Source organism: Lithobates pipiens, unplaced genomic scaffold, assembly GCF_037356315.1.
Source record: "Lithobates pipiens isolate NorthernLeopardFrog02 unplaced genomic scaffold, aLitPip1_a1.2 Scaffold_37, whole genome shotgun sequence".
Taxonomy (NCBI): domain Eukaryota; kingdom Metazoa; phylum Chordata; class Amphibia; order Anura; family Ranidae; genus Lithobates; species Lithobates pipiens.
Genome location: NW_027507825.1, coordinates 7,159,044 through 7,171,674, shown reverse-complemented (window position 1 = coordinate 7,171,674; position 12,631 = coordinate 7,159,044). Strand labels below are relative to the sequence as shown.

The following is a 12,631-nucleotide window of genomic DNA, read 5'->3' as shown; positions in this document are numbered from 1 at the left end:
TGCTGCATCACAGAATAGGGTGCACATAGACCAGGTTTGGTCCCAGTGGGGGTCCCCTTCCAGCCCAGGCCCCATAACAGCTGCAGGAGCTGCAAATGTTTGTTACACCACTGGTTGAAGTAGATGTAGACCATAGAGAAATGAAAACATCCCAATGCCCCCTCCCCCTCAGGCTCCTATAGCTGTTGCATCGTCAGCTAGGACTCTAAAGCCAACCATAGATGGATTGAAAAACAAAAAAATCAGCCAGTTAGGCAAGGGCCAGCCTCATTTTGCTCCATCTCTGGGTAATCTGGAACCACCAAGATAATCAATGGCAAGGTGATAAATATGAAGTAGATTGTCCACATACAGCTTTCAAAGCAAAAAGTAAAAAAAAGATGAAGCCAGAGGATTTTCCTTCTATGGAAGTAAATATTTTATTAGGGTGTCACATTCTATCAATATAAATGCATCTCTCTCTAGAACAGTGGTCATCATCTGACTATATTACACGGATAGAGCGCCGCCCGTTATAAACCACAAATCCACTAGGGCGGCGATAAGTGGCTTGGTGCCATTCACAGATCTTCTATTACACAAGCGGACAATACAGAATAGGTACAACAGTTCATGGTGATAAATAAGGCTTCTCCGGTGTGCACAGGCCTTGGCTCTGGATAAACAGTCCACACAACACGGCCTTCTCCGTTACTTCCTCTCCTGACTTGGCTGCGCATCCAGCAGTGCGGAACGAATGCCCAGCTTTTTCAGCTCTTCCACCAGGTCTCCGTTCTGGTGCATTTGGAGAAGAATGTCGCAGCCTCCGACGAACTCCCCATTCAGATACACTTGCGGGATGGTGGGCCAGTTAGAGTAGCTCTTAACCCCTGCAAGGATAAATGAGAAAAAAAATAAATACATTAAATATAAGCTAGAGATAATATTCTGGACCAACATCAGGGGACACCGCAGGCCTATTCTACAGAAAATTGCAAAAAAACAGAGAAACCAGAATCCACCTTCTACCGGGCGTGGCTTCACAAAAGTGAACTGGAATTGGTTGTAATTGATTGCTACAATGTTTATTCAGCAAGTAGGAAGAAAATGTTTTATATGCAAGAATATTTAATACGTTGTTGCTGCTGTCAAATAAACTGGCTACCACAGTGTTTATATAAACATTGTTCAGAAAAAAAAAAAAAAAAGGCACACAACGTTTAGAAACACAGAGAGCTAAAACAATATCTATGAACATGTAGCTCTCCATTTTAGATCTCTCAATGTTTATACACATTTACTTTTATCTTTCCATTTCTCTTGATCAAGGTTTATAACCACTTGATCTCTGGAAGGTTTTACCCCTTCATGACCAGGCCATTTTTTTTGCTATTCGGTGCTGCATTACTTTAACTGGTAATTGCAAAGTCACGCAACACTGTACCCAAATTTCCCCACACAATTAGAACTTTATTTTGGTGGTAGTTGGTCAAATCTGCAGTTTTTATTTTATTACGTGAAAGAAGTTTGTTTGAAATCTCTGCACACAAGTGCGGTCATGTGTAGAATTTTTTTTGATGCGTGTGTGTATAATATGTATGCATGCGTGTGTGTATAATATGTATGCATGCATGTGTGTATGTATATGTATAGTATATGTGTGTATGTGTAATATATATTTTATATATATATATATATATATATATATATATATATATATATATATATATATATATAACAATACACACACACACACACACACACATAGACACACACACACACACACACACATAGACACACACACACACACACACACATAGACACACACACACATAGACACACACACACATAGACACACACACATCAAAAAAAAAATTCTACACATGAAATCCACATGACCGCACTTACATTGGTAATATTAGCAAGTAGAATTTAGCAAATATTTGACGCCTCTCAACATGCATGAGAACGCACATCAATGATAGACAAACACTTAAAGTAAATGTGAAAAAAGACCCTGCAACAAAAAAATATCACCGCCTCCCATCTAATCCATAGGAGGGTGAAGTAGACTGATCACTGTTGGCAGCACAGAAAGTTTTTCTTGCATGTTTTGTTATTCTTGTGTTTTTCTTGTGTCAGGACTAAAAAGTGCCAAGTCACAGTTCAGACGGAGATAGATTACCATGCGAGGCGGCATTGCACAATCACCCAGGGACACACACCCCGTGTCACCAGACCCATAGGAGAGCATTGATAGCAGACCAGATCACATGGCAGAATAAGCCCAAAGTCCCGACACATGAGAATGCCGTACAAGGCCGTATACAATGGGGGGGGGGGGGGGGGGGGGGCGCTAATCTACTCAGGAGAAAAGTATGTGTGAAATCCCCACAAACTGTCTGTTCCTTTAAAGAGGAAGTAAACCCTGATGAGTTTACTTCCTCTTTGATTCCCTGTAAAGGTAAAGCATAATGGACTACTAGGCATCGCATCGCATCGCATCGCATAGTAGTCCATTATGTGTCACTTACCTGACACAGGAGCCAGCGAAGTCACCGCTGTCCCCTTGTGTACTGAGCCTCCATCTTCTTGGTGGGGTCTCGCTGCTCCGGCACTGTCATTCGACTGAGCCACGATGACGTCACTCCCGCGCATGCGCACGGGGGCCGCCACTCACGGCATATAGCCGTTAACAGCGGCGCGCTCAGTGCGCATGCGCTGTAGACAGCAGTGCCTGTCTTTTGGCAAATATCTCCTAAACCATATAGGTTTAGGAGATATTTCTTGGACCTACAGGTAAGCCTTAATCTAGGCTTACCCATAGGTCAAAGTGGTTTGTAAGGGTTTACAACCACTTTAAAATCATAGATTTATTTTTTGTAATGCCAGAGGGTTTAATCACATAGCGAATTCCCAGATCTCTCAGGGTGCACATGTTGAGATCTTTGGGTCTGTACACCCGCTGTGCCCATTATGAGGGGTTCTCACCATCCCTGTGCTGAGTTCCCACATCTGTACATCTGCTGTGCCCATGAGGGGTTCCCTCCATCCCCGTGCTGAGTTCCCAGGTCTGTACATCTGCTGTGCCCATTATGTGGGGTTCTCACCATTCCTGTGCAGAGTTCCCGGGTCTGTACCCCTGCTATGCCCACGAGGGGTTCCCACCAGCCCTGTACAACTGCTGTGCCCATTATGTGGGGTTCTCACCATCCCTGTGCCGAGTTCCTGGGTCTGTACACCTGCTATGCCCACGAGGGGTTCCCACCAGCCCTGTACAACTGCTGTGCCCATTATGTGGGGTTCTCACCATCCCTGTGCTGGGTTCCCAGGTCTGTACATCTGCTGTGCCCATTATGTGGGGTTCTCACCATTCCTGTGCAGAGTTCCCGGGTCTGTACCCCTGCTATGCCCACGAGGGGTTCCCACCAGCCCTGTACATCTGCTGTGCCCATTATGAGGGGTTCTCACCATCCCTGTGCCGAATTCCTGGGTCTGTACACCTGCTATGCCCACGAGGGGTTTCCACCAGCCCTGTACAACTGCTGTGCCCATTATGAGGGGTTCCCACCATCCCTGAGCCAAGTTTCTGGGTCCGTACACCTGCTGTGCCCATTATGAGGCGTTCCCACCATGCCCATTATGAGGCGTTCCCACCATGCCCATTATGAGGCGTTCCCAGGTCTGTACATCTGCTGTGCCCATTATGAGGCGTTCCCAGGTCTGTACATCTGCTGTGCCCATGATAAGGGGTTTCCTCCATCCATTTCAAACATTGGAATTTCTTCTTGATCTGATTGATGCCCTCAGACACAGTTGATTCTACTTCATAAAGCTGTACACTTGGCCAGGCATACAGGTTTATATCAATGGAGATGGGAGGGGAGGGGGGGGGGGGGGGAAGGTGGACAGCGCCAACATCCAAGCAGGAGAGCAAAAGCGATGAGATATTTAATAAGAGACAAGTTGTCACTCATTACGTCTAAAGACAACCAGATTGGGAGACATTTATCTCCTGACCTTCTGCTACAAGACCATCACCCAATCTGGACATCATCATGGAAGCCAACTGGTCGGTCTCTTGTGACCTCTACTGAAGATCTGACCATCTATGCAGAGCTATGAGGACCATCAACACCAATGCAAGAAGCCTGCAGAGTCTCAACATTGACCTCCCACAGCTCATCACAATGTATCAAAATGTTGGCGGTTGTCGCCGAGAACAGGAAGATCTTTATGTCTGTAGAGGAGGAAGATGAGGACTTTCAACCAACAGCAAAGGACAAGAAATCTGAACGTATGAAGGGGAGAGGGGGGGGTTTATGAACACAGGAAGGAAGAGTGGAGCCATTGTCCTCCAAACGTCACCCTTTCTTCTCTATAGGAAACTTGGGAGGCGGCCCATTGTTGGTTTCCAAAAATAGCAAAAAGGTTAACCGTGTGCACTTCACATCCGGACACGTCTGTACCATCCCCCGAAATCACAACAATCTGAAAACTGAGGATGACAGATCTGGAGGCTACGTTCCTCTCCAATGTTCACCACATTTGTATTATTCAATGTCATGGACCCAATGGGACACCTGGCCAACCAAGGGCACCTAAACCAGACATTGTCCCTGAAGGACCACGTAGCGTGTGTGATAGACCTGGCTTCACCTCTGTGCCCGCATAAATGCCACCTGACCCCTGTATGCGACTCTAGATATACCCCTGTGATTCCATAGACTCCCTCTGCCCCTCCCCCATTTATCACCCAACTTCCCTAGACACCTGTGAGACCCTAAAGTTCTATGCCTCACATGTGACACCAAATATCCTCATGTGTGTAGCTTGTTATACTTTATATGGCCACACAAGTGTCCAAAGAACCACCCCATAGATCCACACATACCATCAGAGGGACCATATAGACTCCCATGGGTCCATATGGGCTTCCTTATACCCAACAGATTTCCTGTGACTTCATAGCCACCCCCCCCCCCCCCCCCCCCCCACCCCTGACCTGTTCTGCCCATATAGGTATCCTGCAACCCCATAGTCCCGTTTGCCCCTTTTGAACCCATCGATGTCATCTGACCAGTGTGCCCTCACAGACTCCCTATAACCTCTCCACCCCGTGTGGCCAAATCAACCCCTCTGACCTTCATATGTCACTATAGACCCATCAGATCCCACATACCATATCTCACAAAAGTGAGTACACCCCTCATTTATTTTTTATTTTTTTAATATTCTCTTTTCATGTGACAACACTGAAGAAATGACACTTGTCTACAATGTAAAGTAGTGAGTGTACAGCTTGTATAACAGTGTAAATTTCCTGTCCCCTCAAAATAACTCAACACACAGCCTAAACCATGTCTAAACCACTGGCAACAAAAGTGAGTACACCCCTAAGTGAAAATGTCCAAAATTGGGCCCAAAGCGTCAATATTTTTTGTGGCCACCATTATTTTCCAGCACTGCTTTAACCCTCTCGGGCAAAGTTATACAAGCTGTACACTCACTACTCTACATTGTAGACAAGTGTCATTTCTTCAGTGTTGTCACATGAAAAGATAATAAAATATTCACAAAAACGTGAGGGGTGTACTCACTTTTGTGAGATACTGTATGCCCCATAGCAGGGTTATGCAAATAGTTCACCTCCAGTCCCATCATGCCTCTGCCTCAGGGTGTCATGCTTGTGGCTGTCAGAGTCTTGCTATGTCTCATGGGACTTGTAGTTCTGCAACAGCTGGAGGTCCGCTAATTGCACATCCCTGCTTTATAGACTCCCTCTGGACATCTTTGACCCCATAGAAGTTCTGTGACCCACGTTTGGGCCCATAACACCATGGATACACCATAGATGGTTTCTGATCCCTGTATCCCCCTTTAGGCTTCCCCCCGCATCGATATATAGAGACCCGGTTAGAGGCACAGCTGCCCACGATCCTCTGTGTGCCCCTATAGACTCCCCTTGAAGCTACAGCCCCCTCTGACCTCTGGATGCCTTATTGACTGTCTCTGACACCACAGATACCCTCTGGCTCCCACAAACACCTGTATATGCCCTGTGGACACCTATAGTTGGCCCTTTAAATGCCTTCTGGTGCCCCATAGGCCTCTATGGGTGACCCTGGCCCCTATAAATGCTCATGCACACGGACGTTTTAAAAATCTGGCTGCAAAGCTAGCTCCGACGCTTGGAAAAATCAGCATTAAAAACGCGATTTTTACCACGTTTTGCATTGGCGTTTTTGCACGTTTTTTAAAGAAACATCTCTTGGCTATAGCACTCAGAAAACAAAGAAAATATGTTGCGCGTTTTCCCAGCGATTCGCGTTTTTACAGCTCTAGCTCCGCGCCAGGGAACGCACTGGTCCTGGGTTTTTTTTACAGCTTAAAAACGCCTATGCCATTTGCAGCTCAAAAACGCCTAGGTGGGCATGAAGCCATAGACTAACATGGACAGCCGTCTTTAAGCTGCAAAAAACGCTCAAAAAAGTGGCTGTAAAAACGTCCGTGTGCATGAGGCCTAAATGCCCTCTGCCAAGCCCAGACCTCTATGGTTGACTCCCTGGCCCTACAGACGCCCCCTGACCCACCATAGATGCCATTTGACCCCCTCTAATACCACAGATACCCTCAGGCTCCCACAAACCCCTAGAGATGCCCTATGGACTCGTGTGTGATCCCCAGCTCCCTATAGTCACCCCCATAAATGCCCACTCTACCCCCCCCCCATGAACCCCCATAAATGCCCACTCTACCCCCCCCCCCCATGGACCCCCATAAATGCCCACTCTACCCCCCCCCCATGGACCCCCATAAATGCCCACTCTACCCCCCCCATGACCCCCATAAATGCCCACTCTACCCCCCCCATAAATGCCCACTCTACCCCCCCCCCATGGACCCCCATAAATGCCCACTCTACCCCCCCCATAAATGCCCACTCTACCCCCCCCCATGGACCCCCATAAATGCCCACTCTACCCCCCCCATGGACCCCCATAAATGCCCACTCTACCCCCCCCCATGGACCCCCATAAATGCCCACTCTACCCCCCCCCCATAAATGCCCACTCTACCCCCCCCCCCCATAAATGCCCACTCTACCCCCCCCCCCCATAAATGCCCACTCTACCCCCCCCATGGACCCCCATAAATGCCCACTCTACCCCCCCCATAAATGCCCACTCTACCCCCCCATGGACCCCATAAATGCCCACTCTACCCCCCCCCCATGGACCCCCATAAATGCCCACTCTACCCCCCCATGGACCCCCATAAATGCCCCACTCTACCCCCCCCCCATAAATGCCCACTCTACCCCCCCCCATGGACCCCCATAAATGCCCACTCTACCCCCCCCATGGACCCCCATAAATGCCCACTCTACCCCCCCATGGACCCCCATAAATGCCCACTCTACCCCCCCCATAAATGCCCACTCTACCCCCCCCCCCATGGACCCCCATAAATGCCCACTCTACCCCCCCCCATGGACCCCCATAAATGCCCACTCCCCCCACCCATGGACCCCCATAAATGCTCACTCCCCCCACCCATGGACCCCCATAAATGCCCACTCTACCCCCCCCCCCCATGGACCCCCATAAATACCCACTCTACCCCCCCCATGGACCCCCATAAATGCCGACTGCCCCCTCCCATGGACCCCCATAAATGCCCACTCCCCCCCCCATGGACCCCCATAAATGCCCACTCCCCCCACCCATGGAACCCTATAAATGCCCACTCTACCCCCCCCATGGACCCCCATAAATGCCCACTCTACCCCCCCATGGACCCCCATAAATGCCCACTCCCCCCACCCCATGGACCCCTATAAATGCCCACTCTACCCCCCCCATGGACCCCCATAAATGCCCACTCTACCCCCCCCCATGGACCCCCATAAATGCCCACTCCCCCCACCCATGGACCCCTATAAATGCCCACTCTACCCCCCTCCCGGAGCTCCTCCCCCAGGGGTCACACTCACCCTGTCGGAGGTCTTGGTCCTCCAGCACATTATATGCGGCGTATCCGTCCACTCCGTGCATCCGGAGGATCTGCACCACCGCATTACTGAAGCCGCACATCGGCTGCTCCGGAGTGCCCTTCATAAACACCACAACCTTGTCCTTCTTCACCAACCCCTCCAAGTGTTCCCGGGAACTACTACCGCTCAGCAGGCGGAGGACGGCCGGGACCCGGACCGCCGATACACGGGAGACCAACCAACTCATGTCCGATCTGTCCCCGATCTCCGCCCGGACACACTCATGTCCCGGCCCGGCCACCGTCACCCCGCCCACAGCGCGACCTCATTGGCTGGAAAAGTGTGGGCGGGGCAATTGGACGTACACTTTTCGCTCTATTGGCTGGGCGGGGGGAATAGAAGTAACCGGAATGCCTCCGTTTCGTCATATTAAGCGACCCGTCAGAATGTGTAACGGAAGTGACGTTACGTTGCCGCCATCTTGCTACACCCCACAGTTCATAGTAAGGATGTACTGAGAAGGGAGAAAGCGAACATCTTGTTACACCCATCGGAGTTTTGCATTCTACACTTATTTTCAACAGTAACGTGAGTTTATATAGTGAAATACAGGACTTAGAACTCCGTCTGACTGTTTGGATGATGAATAGAGGAGTGCGGGGTGTAGCAAGATGGCGGCGACTGAACGTCACTTCCGTTACACATTCTGACGGGTCGCTTAGTCTGACGAAACACCTCATTAGCCGTAGCATGTGGGCGGGGAATAGACGTCCACAACGCACTTCATTGCGTGGGTGGGGAGGGAAACCCTGCGTGCTCATGGGTAAGAGGTTTCCCTCTGATTTCGTAAGCCAATGAGCAAGCGTGATGGTATGTATGGGGCGTAGTTTGTACATGTTATGTACTCTGCTCTCGGCCTTGAGCTCGGTAGTGTAGCCAAGGACCGGAAGTGTCGTCATGTTGTTGAAGGAGAGGGAGGCGTGTGGCCGCCATCTTTGTACAGGGTATTGAGGTAAGTCGTGATTAATTTTTTTTAAGTATAAATGTTCCTCTTAGTGATTAATAATTGTGTTTAGTTGCCTCGTGCTCCATGTTTCCCCCATGGTGGGGTGGTCTGCGTCCTCTTCTGAGCCCCCTGTTCTCTGTACTCGGGGCGATCGGAGTCGCAGATAGATTGAATCGCAGAGGAAGCCGAGATATCGCTGTGAAAAGCCCAGACAAGCCGATGTGCCATATTCCTCTCACACACACACCGCCTCTGTTGTCACCGAGATGACGATCGCACCGTGTCCTCATCCATCGACTAACAGACAGATCATCGCAGAGCGATATTGTTATCAGAACCGAGACGTCTGATAAATACTGTGACCCTGCGACACTTCTCCCTCCCCCCCCCCAATCTGTGTGCCGCAACCCCCCCCCCCCCACCGCCTGTGTGCCGCAACCCCCCCCCCCCCCACCGCCTGTGTGCCGCAACCCCCCCCCCCCCACCGCCTGTGTGCCGCAACCCCCCCCCCCACCGCCTGTGTGCCGCAACCCCCCCCCCACCGCCTGTGTGCCGCAACCCCCCCCCCCACCGCCTGTGTGCCGCAACCCCCCCCCCCCACCGCCTGTGTGCCGCAACCCCCCCCCCCACCGCCTGTGTGCCGCAACCCCCCCCCCCACCGCCTGTGTGCCGCAACCCCCCCCCCACCGCCTGTGTGCCGCAACCCCCCCCCCACCGCCTGTGTGCCGCAACCCCCCCCCCACCGCCTGTGTGCCGCAACCCCCCCCCCACCGCCTGTGTGCCGCAACCCCCCCCCCCACCGCCTGTGTGCCGCAACACCCCCCCCCCCCTCCCCCACCGCCTGTGTGCCGCAACCCCCCCCCCCACCGCCTGTGTGCCGCGACTCCTCTAACGTTCCTTTCTTCTGTCTTCACAGGCAAGTCCTTCCGGCTGAAAAACTTCCCCCAAGACGGATTGGCCAGCAGAGGACGCCGGGATCTGATCTCTGCGATGCACGGGACTTAGTTGCTCACTTTTGGCTCGGAGACTCGTCGGGGTGCCAGCTGCGATTGGGGGGGGGGGGGGCAGTGAGTATACAGGAAATATCCAGACAACCACAGAGCTATCCTGCATGGGGCCCCCTGTAGGTTCGGTTCGCACAGCCGCAACCGGAAAGTTACAACTTTGCCACATGATTTCATTGCGGCTTGCTGGTGTCTTCAAGTGTCCAATGAAGTCCCCCCCGCCAAAGTAGTGCAGAAACCTTTTCCTGCACCTTCAGCCGCACCGATTAAAACGGTTCCATTGCAGTCAGTTTAGGGGGGGGGGGGGGACAAGTTGTGGCAGTGTGAACCGTAGCTTGAAGCATAAGTAAGTAGACCCCTTAAAGTGGTTGTAAACCCTTACAAACCACTTTGACCTACAGGTAAGCCTAGATTAAGGCTTACCTGTAGGTCCAAGAAATATCTCCTAAACCTATATGGTTTAGGAGATATTTGCCCGAAGACAGGCACCGCTGTCTATGGCGCATGCACCGTAGACAGAGGCACACTGAGCGCGACATTTTCAACGATGGAGCTGCCGCGCGTGTCGGCTCCCGTGCGCATGTGTGAGAATGACGTCTTCGCGGCTTCGCCGAATGAGAGTGGCGGAGCTGCGAGACCCCACCAAGAAGATGGATGCGCCGGACTACAGGGGACAGCGGTGACTACGCTGGCTCCTGTGTCGGGTAGGTGACACATAATGGGCTACTATGCGATGCGATGCATAGTAGTCCATTAAGCTTTACCTTTGCAGGGAATGAAAGAGGAAGGAAACTCATCAGGGTTTATTTCCTCTTTAATCAGTTTAATAAAAGAAAAAAAAAAAGTCTGTTCCCATCGCAGCGCGCCCCATTCACAAAGCAGTAGGAAGCGGGCAATGAAGCCGCAAGGCTCCACTGCCTGTTTCCCTTAGCCAAAATGGTGGCCCTGAGACCGAGGGACGAGTCAGCCTCGGGCGGCCAACATCGCAGGCGCCCTGGACAGGTAAGTGTGCTTATTAGAAGTCAGCAGCTACAGTGTTTGCAGCTGCTGACTTTAAATTTTTTTTTTTTTTTTTTTTTTTTTTTTTTTTTTATAAACCGGCCCTCCTCTTTAAGTGATCTCCACTATTTCTGATGGCTGCCCTGGTCATAACTGATCACTTGCAGCACCATGGCAGTTGCAGCTTAACACTTATAGTGGCAAACTGCCTGTTTGCATACCTACCCCCCAACCACCGTGCCACATTTGGCACCTTTCAGGAGGGAGAAGGGGACAGGTACCTGTGTTTGAGGGGTATCATTCGCCACTTCCGGGAGGCCAAGATACAGCGAGGCCCCCAGAAAGTACACCTCTCCTCCGGGGGCCTCTTAGCACAGACTTGTTAGGGAAACGGGGCTTTCCCTCCACCAGAAATGGCGGCATCACCTGTGAGCTGATTAATTGGCTGGGGTGCTGACACCGCTGGATTCCTGCACAGGTAAGTGTCATCTAGTTGCAGTATTTTGTAGCTTCTGACTTTTTTTTTTTTTGCATAGAAACCAATCGGCTTCCAGGTTTTGTTGCCAAACCTTAATTGAACCAGCCGAGGTTAGAAGCTGATTGGTTTCTATGCAGAAGTGACGAATGACAATGACATTATAGCGCTACATTGTTTGTTATCATTCGTTATTTTGACTTAGTTTGTATGTTAGCTGCTGTTTTGTGTTGTATCACAATTTTTTTGTCACTTACATAGGTAGCGCAGTGTTTTCCCCCCTCTTTTTGATTTCTATGCAGAAGTGAACCGTCTTCTAACCTCAGCTTGTTCAATTATAAAGGGATTGTAAACCTTTGCTGATTTTCACCTTGATGCATTCTATGCGTTAAGGTGAAAAACTTCCTGTGCCCCCCCAAGCACCCCTTTTACTTACGGGAGCTCTGTAATTCCCACCACTGGAACGAGGACCGCAGCTCTGTGTCTTATGTCTTGATTGAAATCAGCCATTGGCTCTCGCAGCTGTCAATCAAATCCAGTGATGTGGGGGGGCGGAGCCGGGTCCTGCTTTCTGTGTGAAATAGGAGCGCGCCTGCATGAGTGTCCATGAAGGAGAGTGCTTCTCCGACGGGGCACTCGAGAAGAGGAGGGCCGCTGAGGGACCCCCAGAAGGGCTGGATCGGTGGCAAAACCAACAGCACATCGGAAGTAAGTATGACATGGTTTTAAAGAAAAAAACTGAACCTTTACAGTCCCTTTAGGCTTTGGCGCTAAAACCTGCAAGCTGATTGGTTTCTGTGCAGAAGTGAGACTGAATTTGCACTCCAGCTTTAATAAATAAACCCCAATATTTTTTATTTTCTGCTATAAAAGTCAATAAAAAAAAAAATCTACAATTTAGGACGACATGTATTCTGTGTATTCTTGGTTAAAAAAATCGCAATAAATGATATTTCTTGGTTTACGCAAATGTTGCGTATGCAAGTACACACATGTAATGGCAGCAACTGACTTGGTATTGTGGGTCTGCAATACCGGACACTGACACTTTATTTGATATTCAGAAGCTCAAGTGGATAAACGGAGGCCAAGATGGCGGCTTCCTTGGCTGAAACTAATAGGAGGGTTTAGTTCTGCTTTAGACAGATCAATATTTGGGTGGCTCAGTAGGA

The 12,631-nt window shown here is 50.4% G+C and overlaps 1 protein-coding gene, 1 long non-coding RNA gene and 1 other non-coding gene across 3 annotated transcripts; 2 read left to right on the top strand and 1 right to left on the bottom strand.

The window, feature by feature from the left end:
- Nucleotides 1-394: 394 nt before the first annotated feature.
- GLRX5 (glutaredoxin 5) lies at nt 395-8,289 on the bottom strand. The gene is made up of 2 exons (XM_077466716.1): nt 7,976-8,289; nt 395-869 (listed from the first exon to the last, which is right to left on the bottom strand). The coding sequence occupies exons 1-2, from the start codon at nt 8,220-8,222 to the stop codon at nt 691-693; spliced, it is 426 nt and encodes a 141-aa protein (XP_077322842.1). The 5' UTR covers nt 8,223-8,289; the 3' UTR covers nt 395-690.
- A 477-nt stretch (nt 8,290-8,766) lies between these two features.
- On the top strand, nt 8,767-10,196 carry LOC143956514 (uncharacterized). The gene is made up of 2 exons (XR_013269941.1): nt 8,767-8,987; nt 9,898-10,196. It is a non-coding gene; the product is annotated as an uncharacterized LOC143956514 (long non-coding RNA).
- On the top strand, nt 9,087-9,356 carry LOC143956623 (small Cajal body-specific RNA 13). The gene has a single exon (XR_013269964.1).
- Nucleotides 10,197-12,631: the final 2,435 nt, after the last annotated feature.

Bases quoted from the DNA above. Each gene is read 5' to 3' on its own strand.
- GLRX5 (XM_077466716.1), bottom strand. From the start codon at position 8,222: ATGAGTTGGTTGGTCTCCCGTGTATCGGCGGTCCGGGTCCCGGCCGTC. The intron at 870-7,975 runs GTGAGTGTGACC...TTATCCTTGCAG, and splicing joins GGACCAAGACCTCCGACAGG to GGGTTAAGAGCTACTCTAAC.